The following is a 14,312-nucleotide window of genomic DNA, read 5'->3' as shown; positions in this document are numbered from 1 at the left end:
ATAAAAATAGTAATATACCATAATCAAGTAGGATATATTCCAAAATACAAGCCTGTTCAATATAGAAAACTCAATTACTAAAAAGACCTAGAGATGAAATTCACACTAAAAAAATTTGATAAAATCCAACACCCACTCATGATCAAAATTCTTAGCAAACTAGTAGAGAACTTCCTTAACTTGATAAAGAACATCTTCTAAAATCTTACAGCTAGTACCATCATGGATAATTAAATATTAAATACTTTCTTCCAAGATCAGATTAAAATGCAAACATAAAACTATAAAACTTACAGGGAAACAAAGAGAAAGAAACTTTGGGTTATAGGGCTAGGCAAAGAGTTCAACTGGATAACAAAAATAAGCTATAAGACAGGAAACAGGTAAATGGACTCATAAATTAAAATCTGCAAAAGATCTGTCATCAACATGGAAAGATAAGCGATAAACTAGGAGAAAATATTTGAAAACTACATGTCTGGCAAAGGACTAGTATCTACAATACATAAAAAAAAAACTCTCAAAACTCAGTAAAACATCCAATTAGAAATGAGCAAAAGCCATGAACAGATAGTTCATCAAAGATGTGACATACAGATAACAAGCATGTGAAAGATGTTCAACACCACTGCCATCAGGAAAATGCAAAATTAAACCATGAGATATCACCACATACTTACCAAAGAGACTAAAGTAAAATAGTGACAAATATTGGTGAGGATACGGAAAAACTAGATCACTCGTACACTGCTAGAGGAAATGTAAAATGATACAGCTACTCTGGAAAACATTTTGGCAGTTTCTCATAAAGCTAAACATGCAATTACCAAACAACCTAGCCATCATGGAGAAATGAAAACTTAAATATTTTTATTCCAGAGAAATGAAAACTTAAGTTCATAGGAAAATCCTGTACCAGAATGTTTGCAATATATATAATAGTCAAATACCAGAACCCAGATGTCCTGTAACAGATGGATAGTTGAACAAACTGCAGTACATTCATACCATGAAATTTTACACAGTAATAAAAAGAATGACTGCTGACAAATGCAACAACTTGGATGGATTTTGAGGGAATTATGGCAAGTTATTAAAAGCCAAACCCAAAAGATCAAAGGTAGGATTCCATTCATATCACATTACTGAAACAACAAAATGGGAGTACAAATTCAGGAAGTGGGAGTAGAATGGGAACAGGTGGGTGAGCCTGGCTGTAAAGAGCAAAGAGGGATTCTTATGGTAATGGAACTGTTTAGTATCTTAACTGTATCAATACCAATACCCTGCTTGTGATATTATACTACAATTTTGCAAGATGTTACCACTGAGGAACACTGAGTAAAAGGTATTTAGGATCTCTCTATATTATTTCTTACAATTCCCTGTGAACCTACAATTATTTCAAAAACAGAAAAAAACTTAAAGCATATGTATTTGTACTTCTCTAGAATTTTTAGTACATTTTCACTAAAAAAATGTTTCATTCATTTCAAATGATTTACTTCTGTATCATAGGGTGAAATTTCTTATCATTGGAGGTAATGAAAAGTAAATGGATCCGTAGTAAAAGTTTGTCCTCTCTGTTAAACTGTTAAAATAGAATATGTTTAAGTAAACGACTTCTTTGCTCATAAAATATAATTAGATGACCTGCAAGGCAATATTTGAACCAAATCTATGTTTACCTTCATACAGGACATAAAGAAGCAAATCTATTTTATGATTACACATGAGTTGGTCAGTAAGTATTTTACACAACAAAAGAATATTAGTCTATCAAAATTATTTTCTAAAATACACTGATTTTGAGCTTACTTACTTTTTTTTAAAGAATTTATTTATTTGAGAGCACCTGGGTGGCTCAGTGTTTGAGTGTCTGCCTTTGGCTCAGGTCGTGATCCCAGTGTCTTGGGATCGAGTCTTGAGTCAGGCTCCCAGCAGAAAGCCTGCTTCTTCCTCTGCATATGTCTCTGCCTCTCTCTGTGACTCTCATGAATAAATAAATAAAATCTTTTAAAAATATAAAATAAAATGAAAAACAAAATAAATAAAAATGTATTTATTTGAGACAGAGGAAGAGAGGGCACATGCATGAGTGTGCCCTCACAAGCAGGGTGAGGTGCAGGGGAGTGAGAGAAGCTCAAGCAGATTCCACACTGAGTGCAGAGCCTGACCCGGAGCTCAACATCAGGACTGATGAGATCATGACCTGAGCCAAAACCAAGAGTCAGTTGCTTAACTAACTGAGCCACCAGGCACCTCTGATTTTGAGCTTACCTTTAAATGTACACTTATAGCTAACCATAACCTCGAACAGCTATTGAATTCTATTATGCAGATTTACATATATGTAATAAATATACAAGCAAAGGATAACTGTTCTAAATTTTTTTAGAATACATAACTTACCTGCACACAGAACACTGCCGCTGAGGCTGAAGAGCAGTGAACATAACAATCATAGAATAGTTTCGAGGTGGTGCCTTTATAAATTTTCGGAATTTATCGCCATTCATTCGGAAGATGGAGCGCCTGGAACTCCATTCCATCAGTTGTTCAACTTTTTCAGCTAAAAGATTCTGCAATTAAACATAGGAATTTAAATTTACACAGAGCTAGAGTTCTTCACTTTGTATTTCATGTAAACTGAGTTACATGAGATTGTTTTACCCAAAATTAATTTCTGTAAGTTATTCTTTTAATGAATGTATTCATAATTAATTGACTGTACATGCATAAAATATTTCATTTTATTTTTCCTAACGATTGCAAAGGTTTATAAGACAGATATCAAAAATAAAATAGACTACTTGAAAAATGAAATAGACATGCTTGGGCAGCCGGGTTGGCTCAGCGGTTTAGCGCCGCCTTCAGCCCAGGGCGTGATCCTGGAGACCAGGGATCGAGTCCCACATCAGGCTCCCTCCATGGATCCTGCTTCTCCCTTTGCCTGTGTCTGTCTATCTCTCATGAATAAATAAATAAAATCTTTAAAAAAGAAAAAAAAAAGAAATAGACATGCTTTTCTCTAATCCTCCCACTACATACAGCAAAAACTCTGGCTATTATATAAAAAAACAAATGGAAAAAGGCTCTCAAAAAGCATGTCCAGTTTAAAAAAAAAAAAAAAAAAGAAGGAAACCCTACTTGCAACAACACAGATAAACATAAACATATGCCAAGTGAAATAACCCAGTCACCTAAGGACAAATATGGCATGATTCCACTTATATGACATATCAAAAATAATCAAACTCATAAGAGCAGAGATAAACATGGTGGTTGTCAGGGGTTAGGGGAAGGGGAAATGGATAATTGTTGCTCAGCAGATATCAAGTTTCAGTTATGTATGATGAGTAAGTTCAAGAGATCTGTTGTACAACACAGTATCTAGAGTTAACAAAAGAGTATTGTGACCTTTAAAATACATTAAAAAGGAAGGGTATCAGGTTAAGTGTTTGTACCACAACATACAGACCCAGATAACACAAGGAAATTTCTTAAGATGATACAGGTGTTTGGTACTTTGTGGTCAGAGAATCACAGATGTGTGCGTATGTTAAACTCACTGATATATATATATATATATATATATATATCAAATGTGTTCAATGTTTTGTATATCAATTACAACTGAATAACGCTTAAAAAAAAAATAGGAGAAGAGGGGAGAGGCAGGCATCTTACCCTGAGTTACACTAAAAGACATACTGAATTGCTCTGCACCGACCTGAGAGAGAAAAAAGATAAATCAAAAGAAATGGAAGAGAGGAGAGCAGGAGGGGCAGTAACCTGGTCAAAGAGCAGAATGCTTAACTAGTAACTGGAAAGAACATTCAGGTAAGTGCACAATGGGAGACTGACAGTATGAAAAAGGAAATTATAGCTAATTACTGGGATAATCGTTACTTAAAAAAAACAAAAACAGGCACGCCTGGGTGACTCAGTGGTTGAGCATCTGCCTTCAGGGCAGGGTATGATCCTCGGATAGAGTCCTGGATCAGGTTCCTGCGGGGAGCCGGCTTCTCCCTCTGCCTATGTCTCTGCCTTTCTCTGTCTCCATGAATAAATAAATAAAACCTTTAATTTTTTTTTTTTACCTTAACCAAAAGCTATCAGTTGAAATTCATCCTAATCTCAAACTAATTATCTGGATGTGATTATATTTGATTGTAGGCCTTTAATTCTGACTGCAAATATAATATGAATATATTTCCATGCAAAGATAAAATAATACTTTTGTTAAACTGAAAGTTATATAAACTTATTTTAGGAAATACCTTTCTGCTTCATCAATACACACAAAACAATTAAAAACTAAGCAGAAGGACTTTTATTAGTCTAAATTCTGAGAAATAAAGTTAGAATATTTTCCACGTTAAGCATAATTTACTAGTGTTTGTCTTATAAAAATTGTTGTATATTTAATATGATTTTAAAATCTTCAACTGTTTACCCTAACACTCAACAAGTCAATTCAGTATCTATAAATTCTTCCAAAATAATTTTAAAATAATAAAATATATACTATATAAATAAAATATTTTATTTATAATTAGGACTGTGACCCTCGATGTAGAGACAAAACCTCCAGACTGGAAATTGAGCAAGATAAAAATACACTAATGAGGGCAAAAGGGAATTGGTCTAAAAAACAGCTACTTACCTGCTAGTTCTAGGGTAGTCTATATACTTTACTCATTAAATACAAAAATCCACTTTCCTTTCAAAACTGTATTTCTTCAACAATCTTAATCTACTTGTTCTTGTCTTAAAAATATCACATCATTACATCAATATGTTTCTATCATGGCATTAAATAACTGTGAAAGGCAGATGATTTTGCTCTACTTCTATTTTTTGAGTTATCGCAAGTCAGTTTCATGGATAGTGGCAAAAACAAAAATCCTGAATCAGAAATATACTTTTTTTTCTCTGACAAGGTTATTTTTTCCAGCTTTACTTACGTTATTGTATAATTAACCAAGTATAATTAGCCAAGCTATAAGATATTTAACCAAACTATAAGATATTTAAAGTATACAACATGATTGGATATATATACACATTGTGAAAGGATTCCCTCCTCCTAGCTAATTATTACATCTATCATCTCACATAGAATAACTTTTTTTCTTTCCTTTTTTTTTTTTTTTTTTTTTTGGTGAGAACACTTAAGTTCTACTCTTAGAAAATTTCAACTACACAGTACAGTGTTATTAACTATAGTCACCATGTTTCACATTAGATCCTCAGACCTTATTTATCTTCTGTCTGAAAGTCTGTAACCTTTTACCAACCTTTGCTTGGCCCCCTTCCACCACCACTCTTGTACAGCTCAGCCCTTGGCAACCGCTTTTGTTTGTTTCTATTATTTGGAATTCTTTTTTAAATTCATCATATAACTGACTCCATTTTACACACACACACACACACACACACACACACACACATCTTTTCTTAATCCATTCTAATGATAGAATAGGCACCATGAGCTCCATGTTGTGACCCAAGTCCCAAGGGGCTAATGTGGAATTGCCCAGGTAGATGATCCACAAACAGTGGGCTTATGTCACAAAAACTCAAAAGTTAAAAAAAAAATCCAATCTTTTAAAGGTACTACTAGCAAACCTGTCCAACCTCTGCTCTAGAGGGGAAAAATCATCTTTATTATCCTGAACAGGAAATAAATCCATCCTGAGACTTAGAAGGAAATCTAAATATAAGTCTCAATTTACTATCCTTCAAGGCCGTTTGGTATAACATTCTTGGAAAAATAGTCCAGATAATGCCTGTGTTCAGAAGTGCACAAACATGAACCATCCATGGAGATTTGTTACCCAAAAATATCAATCAATACATTCTCTAAATCACATTATTTGAAAACATAAATCTGAAAAAAAAATAAAAGACCAAGTCAAGCACTAAATACAAGTTGTTTATTGACCTTCTAAAAGTTAAAAACCTGGTTCTGCTACATATGCCTGAAGGAGGGTACGGAAATCAACTTCCTCTTGTCAACAATAATTACCCTCTGAATGGCTGAGACGGGCAGCTGCCCCTGATAGTTTCACAACTGGATTCTGTCACAACACCACAAGTAGCTAGGAAAAACAAAACTAATCAATATATTCTAAAATATCTAGTATCTGGAGTATACCATTTAAAACAATTTTTTAAGCCTTTCCAGAATTGAAATGCCAGATCCAGCACTGACTTTGAGACTCTACAACTAACTTGACAACCACTGTGTTACAGGTTTCAGGTACACAGTCACCCTCAACATCAATGTCAAAATACAACTATTATATAATCATGCCTTGAAAAAGGTAAAATTCTAATTACATGTAGTTTTCCCACTGCAAATAACCTGGAAAATATTTTTTAAAAAGGAAAATACCAAAAAAAAAAAAAAAAAAAAAAAAAGGAAAATACCCATCAGTCCCTTGAGTGTATAGCAGCCTGACAGACTAACTACAGTTGACCCTTGAACAATACAGGTTTTAAATTGCATGGGCCCACTTATATATAAGATTTTTTTTCAATAAAAATATGAGAGATATTTTGTGGAGATGTGAGGCAATTTAGAAAACTTGTAAAATGCATAGCTTAGAAATATTGAAAAAATTAATAAAAATTTATGTATTACTTTGAAAATACAGTATAGAATGCAAACAGCAACAAAATATGTTAACTGACTTCTGTTAACTTTAAGCCTTACCTTTGACATCAGCAATTAACACATATTTTGTATGCTATTTGCATTCTATACAGTAGCTAAGTTTTAGGGACTCAAAAGTTACACTCAGATTTTCAACACTGTGCAAGTCAGCACTTCTAACTCCTGTGTTGTTCAAGGGTCAACTATATCAGTATTTTTGTTCTTACTATGCTTCTTAAAAGCATGGTATCAGTGTGAAATGCTAATGCCACCTGCAATGTACTCGTGTATTTTGAGTGAGTTTCACTATCCCAGAGTGGGGTATTCATTCTCATTCATACCCTCTCTACTAACTCAATAAGTAAAAATGGTATCTCACTGTTCAATCTGCACTTATTTTCTGGCAAAATTGAACAATTTTCCACAATTCTACATACCAGTTCTATGTCTTTTACTAGTTATCTCATGTCCTTTAGCTTTCATCTGCTTACAAACACAATTTATTATATAGAAGAGATTTAGATATATGTAATAAAACCCTTTCCATACTGATCAAATTAACACAGCACTAGGATAAAATTTTATCACTTCTAAATTATCTTCTTTTTGCTTACCAAGGTGAACAGAGACACAATAAGAAAAGTAACACTTAAAAAATACCTTTTTGATTATATCTTATGAATTATTATTTAAAAAGTCTCAATTTACTATATGAAAAATCTTAATCCTTTAAAATCTGAAAAAACAAATCCATGTTCTGGCATCACAATGAATAACAAATGATGGTGCCATTAAAGCATCTCCCTCCTGTTCTAAAATCCTGTTTAATTACTCAAACACACAAGTTTCTCTCTTAATATGATTATTTGAACCAAACAAGTAAAATCCACCTGTACAAATTTCCTATGCACTCTAAGTACAAATCAACTTTTAATATTTTCTTCCAAAATGTAAGCATGAGAGGTGATTGACGTGACTGTGGTGACAGAACCATAACTATGCAATTGTCAAAACCCAAAGAAACATATAATATAAAAAGAATTTTAAGAAATTATTTTTTAAAAATCAATCAGGATTGGGAGAGGAGGTTGCAAAGTAAAATATAAACTTTAAAAAATAAAGCTAACTGTATTACAAATCAATAATATACACATAACTTTGGAAAAGAGTATTCAATTGGATGTATACATACATACACACACATACACATACATACATGCACATAAAAATATATTCATATATTTATAGATAGATACAGATATAACAATGAACATATATGTGAACATTGATTAGTATACTTATATATCCTAGCTCTGTCCAATGAGAAGGCTGGGGAGCAATGACATCCCCATAGTAATGAGTACACGGGGCAGTAAGATTTTTGTTTCTAAATATCATTCTCCATTAAAAAGAATGAGGTTTTTTTTTCTTTAGAGTACCAGCTGATTAAAAGACTGAAGCAGGGTCCCTGGGTGGCGCAGTGGTTTGGCGCCTGCCTTTGGCCCAGGGCACGATCCTGGAGACCCAGGATCGAATCCCACGTCGGGCTCCCGGTGCATGGAGCCTGCTTCTCCCTCTGCCTATGTCTCTGCCTCTCTCTCTCTCTGTGACTATCATGAATAAAAAAAAAAAAAAAAAAAAAGACTGAAGCAGAGAAAAACAACATGCAACTAGATTATCTTGTAGTACCAGAAAGTAAAGAAGTGCTCAAGAAAGGCATGTCAAAGGGCACAGGAACCAACTAGAAAAAGCTCCCAATAATCAGCTAAAAAATATAAGCAACAACAAAAATGGCCATAATATTGAATTTTAAACCATATAATAAAAATGTCCATGAGTCCACATTTATATATATATAAATAACTGAATAAATAAACGGGAGAAAGGGATTGCTCTTCCTTAGAAAAAAATTCCAAATAATAAATGGAATAAGGGTAATAGAAATACCACAATTAGGGGTGTCTGGGTGGCACAGTGGGTCATGTATCTGCCTTCTGCCCAGGCTGTGATCCTGTGGTCCTGGGATAGAGCCCTGCATCAGGCTCCCTGCTCAGTGGGGCAGTCTGCTTCTACCTCTCCCTCTGCCCCTCTACCCTACTTGCCCTCTCTTTTTGGTCTCTCTCAAATAAATAAAAGTTTAAAAAAAAAGAAAGAAAAAGAAATACCACAGTTAGTAATATACACTAATTGGTTCTAAGCTTATTAGCAGGTAAAATTTTGAAGAGAAATAATTATTTGCATAGTCTCAAAGTATCTTCCCAAAGATGTTTATTAAGTATCAATAGAAAAAACAGTACTGATAGTGGAGAAACTCAGCAGCATATTATCCAAATAATGGGTGTTCACAATACCAATAATAAGACATATCAACATCATGTATTCCTTGATACAGTCTACTGAGAAGAACGTATCATTTATATGGTATTCTTGCCAAAAATGCATAACTTCAATCAAATCATGAAAAAAAAAATCACACAAGCCCACATTAGTAACATTCTACAAAATAAATGAGTAGCACTCTTTAAAGATGTCAAGCTCGTGAAAGATAAGGAAAGACTGAGGAACTGTCATAGACTTTGAGGAGACTAAAGATCCATGACAACTAAATACAATGTGGAATTCTGGAATGATTTCTGGAACAGGAAAATGACATAAGGCAAACAATTAGTGACATCTGAAATGTCTATAGGTTAGTTTATAATATTGAGCCAGTGTTAACGTCTTATTTTTGTAATCGTACATATTATTAACTTTGGGAAACACAGAGCAAAAGGCATATGGGACCACCACATAATTTCTGTAACTTTTCTATAAGTTTAAAATTACAGCTGATCCTTGAAAGACACTGGGGTTAGTGACCCTGACCCCCTACATGTCCAAAAATCCGCCAAGAACTTCTAACTCCCCAAATACTTACCTACTAATAGACTGCAGTCGACTAGAAGCCTTATTGATACCATAAACAGCCTTAACAAATATTTGGTATCTTATACATATTATACACTGTATTTTTATAACCAACTATAGAAAAAATGGTAAGAAAATCATAAAAAAAGAGAACATATATTTACAGTACTGTAAGAAATCCACGTATACCCGGAACTATAGTTCAAATCCATGCTATTCAAAGGTAAACTATATTTCAAAAGAAAAAAGAAAAGCTTAAATATATGATACAGAAATATATTATGTGGAGCACCTGGGTGGCTCAGTGGTTAAGTGTCTGCCTTTGGCTCAAGTCGTGATTCTGGGGTCCTAGGACTGAGTCCCGCCATCAGGCTCCATGCGGGAGGCCGCTTGTCCCTCTACCTAGGTCTCTCTCTGTCTCTGTGTATCTCTCATGAATAAATAAAATCTTTAAAAAATATACATTATGCCCCTAAACTTTTTAATGCACACAAGTTTTACCTATTGGTTAGCCTATGTTGGAATGAAAACTTCTGTGCTCAAACTTCAGATAGAAACTTAAAGTTTAGTGTTGCTTTACACTGGCACATTTTCAAAATGAATAATTATTTTTCATTTTTTTTATTTTTATTTTTCATTTTTGAAAGTAGGATTACGATCATGAAGGTGAGAGAAAAAGAAAAATCAGACCAAACTCTCAGAGCAACAGATTCTGATAGATTCATTGGGAAATTCTCAAGACGATACCTGAAGTACACCATGAAAAACTGATGCACGGTTCCAAAAGTGTACATATTTATATGTGAGAAACATTTTCTAATTCAAAAACTATGTACTGAGTATCTCCAATGTGCCAGGCACAGAATTAGAACCTAAGAATGCAAGAGTAAATATGATGAAGTCCCTGATGTCACTGACTTTATAGAGTGATGTTTCTTAAATTTTAATAGTTTGCTGATCCCTTTTTAAAGAAAAGAAATTCTTACAGCTTCTTATCCCAGGTGTCTTAATTATTTTTATTATTCCAATATGTAGAAATATAATGGGTATAAACTTATGCTTCTATATTTAGCTGTGTAACTTTTTTTGATACAGATATAAACTTCTTTGTTTTTTTATTTTAATTCCAATATTGCTGACAGTGTTGTATTAGTTTCAGGTGTACAATACAGTGATTCAACAACTCTATACATTATACAGTGCTCATGAGGATCAGTGTACTCTTCTTTGATCCAATCACCTATTTCACTCATCTTCCCAACCACTTCCCCCCCGGTAAACTATGTTCTCCATAGTTAAGAGTTTGTTTTTTGGTTTGTCTCTTTTTTCCTTTGCTCACTTGTTTTGTTTCTTAAATTCCACATATGAGTGAAATCATACAGTATTTGTCTTTCCCTGACAGGCTTACTTCACCTATCATTATACTCTTTAAATACATCTATATTGTCACAAATGGCAAGATTTCGTTCTTTTTATGACTGAATGATATTCCATTGCTTATATATATCATTTCTTCTTTATCCATTAATCAATTAATGGATACCTGAGTGGCTTCCATAATTTGGCTATTGCAAATAATGCTATAATAAATATAGAGACACACATATCCCTCTGAATTAGTGTTTTTGTACTTTTAAGGGTAAAGATCCAGTAATACAATGACTGGATCAAAGGGTACTTCTATTTTTAACTTTCTGAAGAACCTCCATACTGTTTTCCACAGCAACTGCACTAGTTTGCATTCCCACCCACAGTGCATGATTTTTTTTTTTCCTCCACATCTTTGCCAGTACTGCAAGGCAAAGGAAACAATCCCAACAAAACTAAAAGGCAACCAACTGAACAGGAGAAGATATTTGCAAGTGACATAACTGATAAAGGGTTAGTATCTGAAATATGTGAAGAACTATACAACTCAAAACCCAAATAATCCAATTTTAAAATGGGCAGAACAGATATTTCTCCAAAGAAGGCATATAGATAGCCAAAACACAAGAAGAATATGTTCTACAACACTCATCACCAGCGAAATGCAAATCAAAACTACAATGAGTTATCACCTCTCATTTGTTAGAATGACTAAAATTAAAAACACAAGGAAAAAGTGTTGGCGAGGATACAGATGTACAACTTTTACTTAACTAAAATAAAACAAACTTAAAACTACTTACAAAGGTAATGTCAAAACTTATTCATAAAATCAAACATCAATATGGTAAATGATGATGTTCCGTGAAGCCTAAACAGTACTCAATACTTAAAAACAGCACTGTCAATGAAGGTACATGTTCTTTATACTGGTTGTGTGATGACTTGGAGGGGGTGGTAGTTGGTGAGATAACTGTACCATAAGGAAAATAGAGGCAAAATCATAAAAGCCTTAAATAGTTAAAGGTTAAGTCAAGATACGGAAACAAAGTTTTCACAGATGAATGAATAAAGAAAATGTGACACACACACAAAAATGTATTATCATTAGCCTTTAAAAAGAAGGAAATCTGGCCATTTGCAAACAGGGATGAAACTGAAGGACATTAAGCAGAATGAAATAAGCCAGATACATACAGAAAGACTAATATCACAATATGTCACTTACATGTGGAATCTAAAAAGAAAAAAAAAAAGTAGAAGAAAAAAGTCATAGTCACAGTAATGGAAAGTAGAATGGTGGTTACCAAGAAGTTGGGGTTTGGGGGGAAAGGGTACATATTGATCACAAGGTACAAACTTTCAGTTGTAAGAGAGGTAAGCTCTAAAAACCTAATAAACAGCATGGTGACTAAGCTTAATAATAATAATGCATTATATACTTGAAATTTGCTGAGAGCAGATCTCAAATACAGTTAACACTAGAACAGCAGGTTTGAACTGGGTGGGTCCACTTATATGTGGCTTTTGATTTATTTGCTTATTTTAAGAGTTAATAGCAAAACCCGTAAGTCATGTATTTACAACTGTCTACCCAGGTGACCACATGACCAAATCACAGGCAAATGGTACAAGGGCAACACCTAATGCTCTCTGAGTACCTGGGGAGGCCTGCAGAGACCTTTAGCAGCCTGAAGGGCTGGACCACACAGGGCTACAGGTCAGAGTTGTACCAGGAGTGGTTTGGGGGCATGCCCCAGGCTGGTGGGGCAGCAGGTTGGTCTGAAGAAAAGGGCAAGGATGGCTTCACACCCCACCAACAGCCTTGACCCCCAAGCCCTCCTGCTTAGGGGCTGCCCCCCTGGCCTTAAGGCCTGCCATTCCCAAACAGGGCGAGATACCTGCCTGCTGAGGCACCTCAGCCTGGCAGCCTCTGTAGGCCACCCACTCATATGGCTGCAGATGCTGGCAGCCACTGGATGGTGGTAAACCTCCAGGTAGATGAGCAGCTGCACTATACCTCCAGGCCTCTACTGCCCTCAGGCCTTCCCAGCAGCTGGTGCCTTTGAGCTGAGGCCAGACTAGGAAACACCGCCATTAGATATATACTATAAATTATTTTCTCTACCTTATGACTTATAATTTTCTCTAGCTTATTTTATTATAAGAATACAGTATATAAAACATATGACATACAAAATATGCTAATTAACTTTTCATGTTATCAGTAAGGCTTCTGAAACTAGACTATTAGTAGTTAAGTCTGGGGAAGTCAAGTTATGGCTTTCCAATTGTGTAGGCGCCCCCTAACCCAGGGTTGTAAAAGTGTCAACTGTGTTCTCACCACAATAAAAGAAATGGTAACTATGGGAGGTGATAGATATGTTAATTAGTTTGTGGTAACCATTCCACAATGTATATTTCAAAACATCTTGTTGTACACCTTAAATATAAGTAATTTTTGTCAAAAATAAAATACTTAATTTTAAAAAGTTAAGGGCTAAGGACCTTGGTTTTAGAAAGATTCCTCAAGCTGCAAGGTTGAGGACCAACCAGAGGAGGCAAGAGTCAGCTGAGAGGCTGTAGGGTCAGCTTAAAATGATGAGTGCATAGAGCAGAGCGGGGGCAGTACAAAGGGAGAAGTAAAAGATGAGAGAGATGTAAGCATCTGAATCAATAGAACTTGGTGATAATGAAGGGATAAAAAAGGGGAAAAATGTGGAGGGTGAAGTAAAAAATAATACTAAAATTTCTTTTTTTTTTTTTTTTTTTTTTTAAAGATTTTATTTATTTATTCATGATAGTCACAGAGAGAGAGAGAGAGAGAGGCAGAGACACAGGCAGAGGGAGAAGCAGGCTCCATGCACCGGAAGCCCGACGTGGGATTCGATCCCGGGTCTCCAGGATCGCGCCCTGGGCCAAAGGCAGGCGCCAAACCGCTGCGCCACCCAGGGATCCCAAAAATAATACTAAAATTTCTACTTTGAGCATGGAGGTGAATAATTTCCTAACTCACTAAGACAGGAAAGCACAAATAGAAGAGCAAGTTTGTAAGGAAATGAATTCAATTTTGGATATTGATTTTATGTACCTCCTCCCTATTTAAGGTCAGGGACTGTGTGTGGTCTGTTTGTTCACTCCTAAATTCTAATTCTATGCTAAAACAGTGCCTAGTATATAGCATGCATCAATAAATATTCGCAGAATAAATCAACAAATTATAGCATGCTTAAAAAAAAGGTATCTCTTTGGAAAGTACATTGCTTTAAAGTTCCAACTTCCCTGAAAAATACAAAAAAATACAGAGAATGGGGGGGGGGGGACATCAGAACCTTCAGCAGCTGCCTAGTGGACAGAAGAAAATCTACATGGC

At 34.8% G+C, this 14,312-nt stretch overlaps 1 protein-coding gene across 5 annotated transcripts in view; it reads right to left on the bottom strand.

The window, feature by feature from the left end:
• The window catches only part of TUSC3 (tumor suppressor candidate 3), a 287,831-nt gene that overhangs the window by 133,453 nt on the left and 140,066 nt on the right, over positions 1-14,312 (bottom strand). For all 5 annotated transcript variants that reach the window (XR_007402703.1, XM_025474441.2, XM_025474284.3 and 2 more), the window contains exon 2: positions 2,413-2,582. Coding sequence is in view for 4 of the 5 variants with exons in the window: in XM_025474441.2 (XP_025330226.1) it covers positions 2,413-2,582 (170 nt within the window). In the remaining variant the exon portion in view is untranslated. The remainder of the gene's footprint in view (positions 1-2,412; positions 2,583-14,312) is intronic.

Source organism: Canis lupus, chromosome 16, assembly GCF_003254725.2.
Source record: "Canis lupus dingo isolate Sandy chromosome 16, ASM325472v2, whole genome shotgun sequence".
Lineage (NCBI taxonomy): Eukaryota > Metazoa > Chordata > Mammalia > Carnivora > Canidae > Canis > Canis lupus.
The sequence above is the reverse complement of the archived record's forward strand: the minus strand, read 5'-3'. Positions and strand labels throughout refer to the sequence as shown.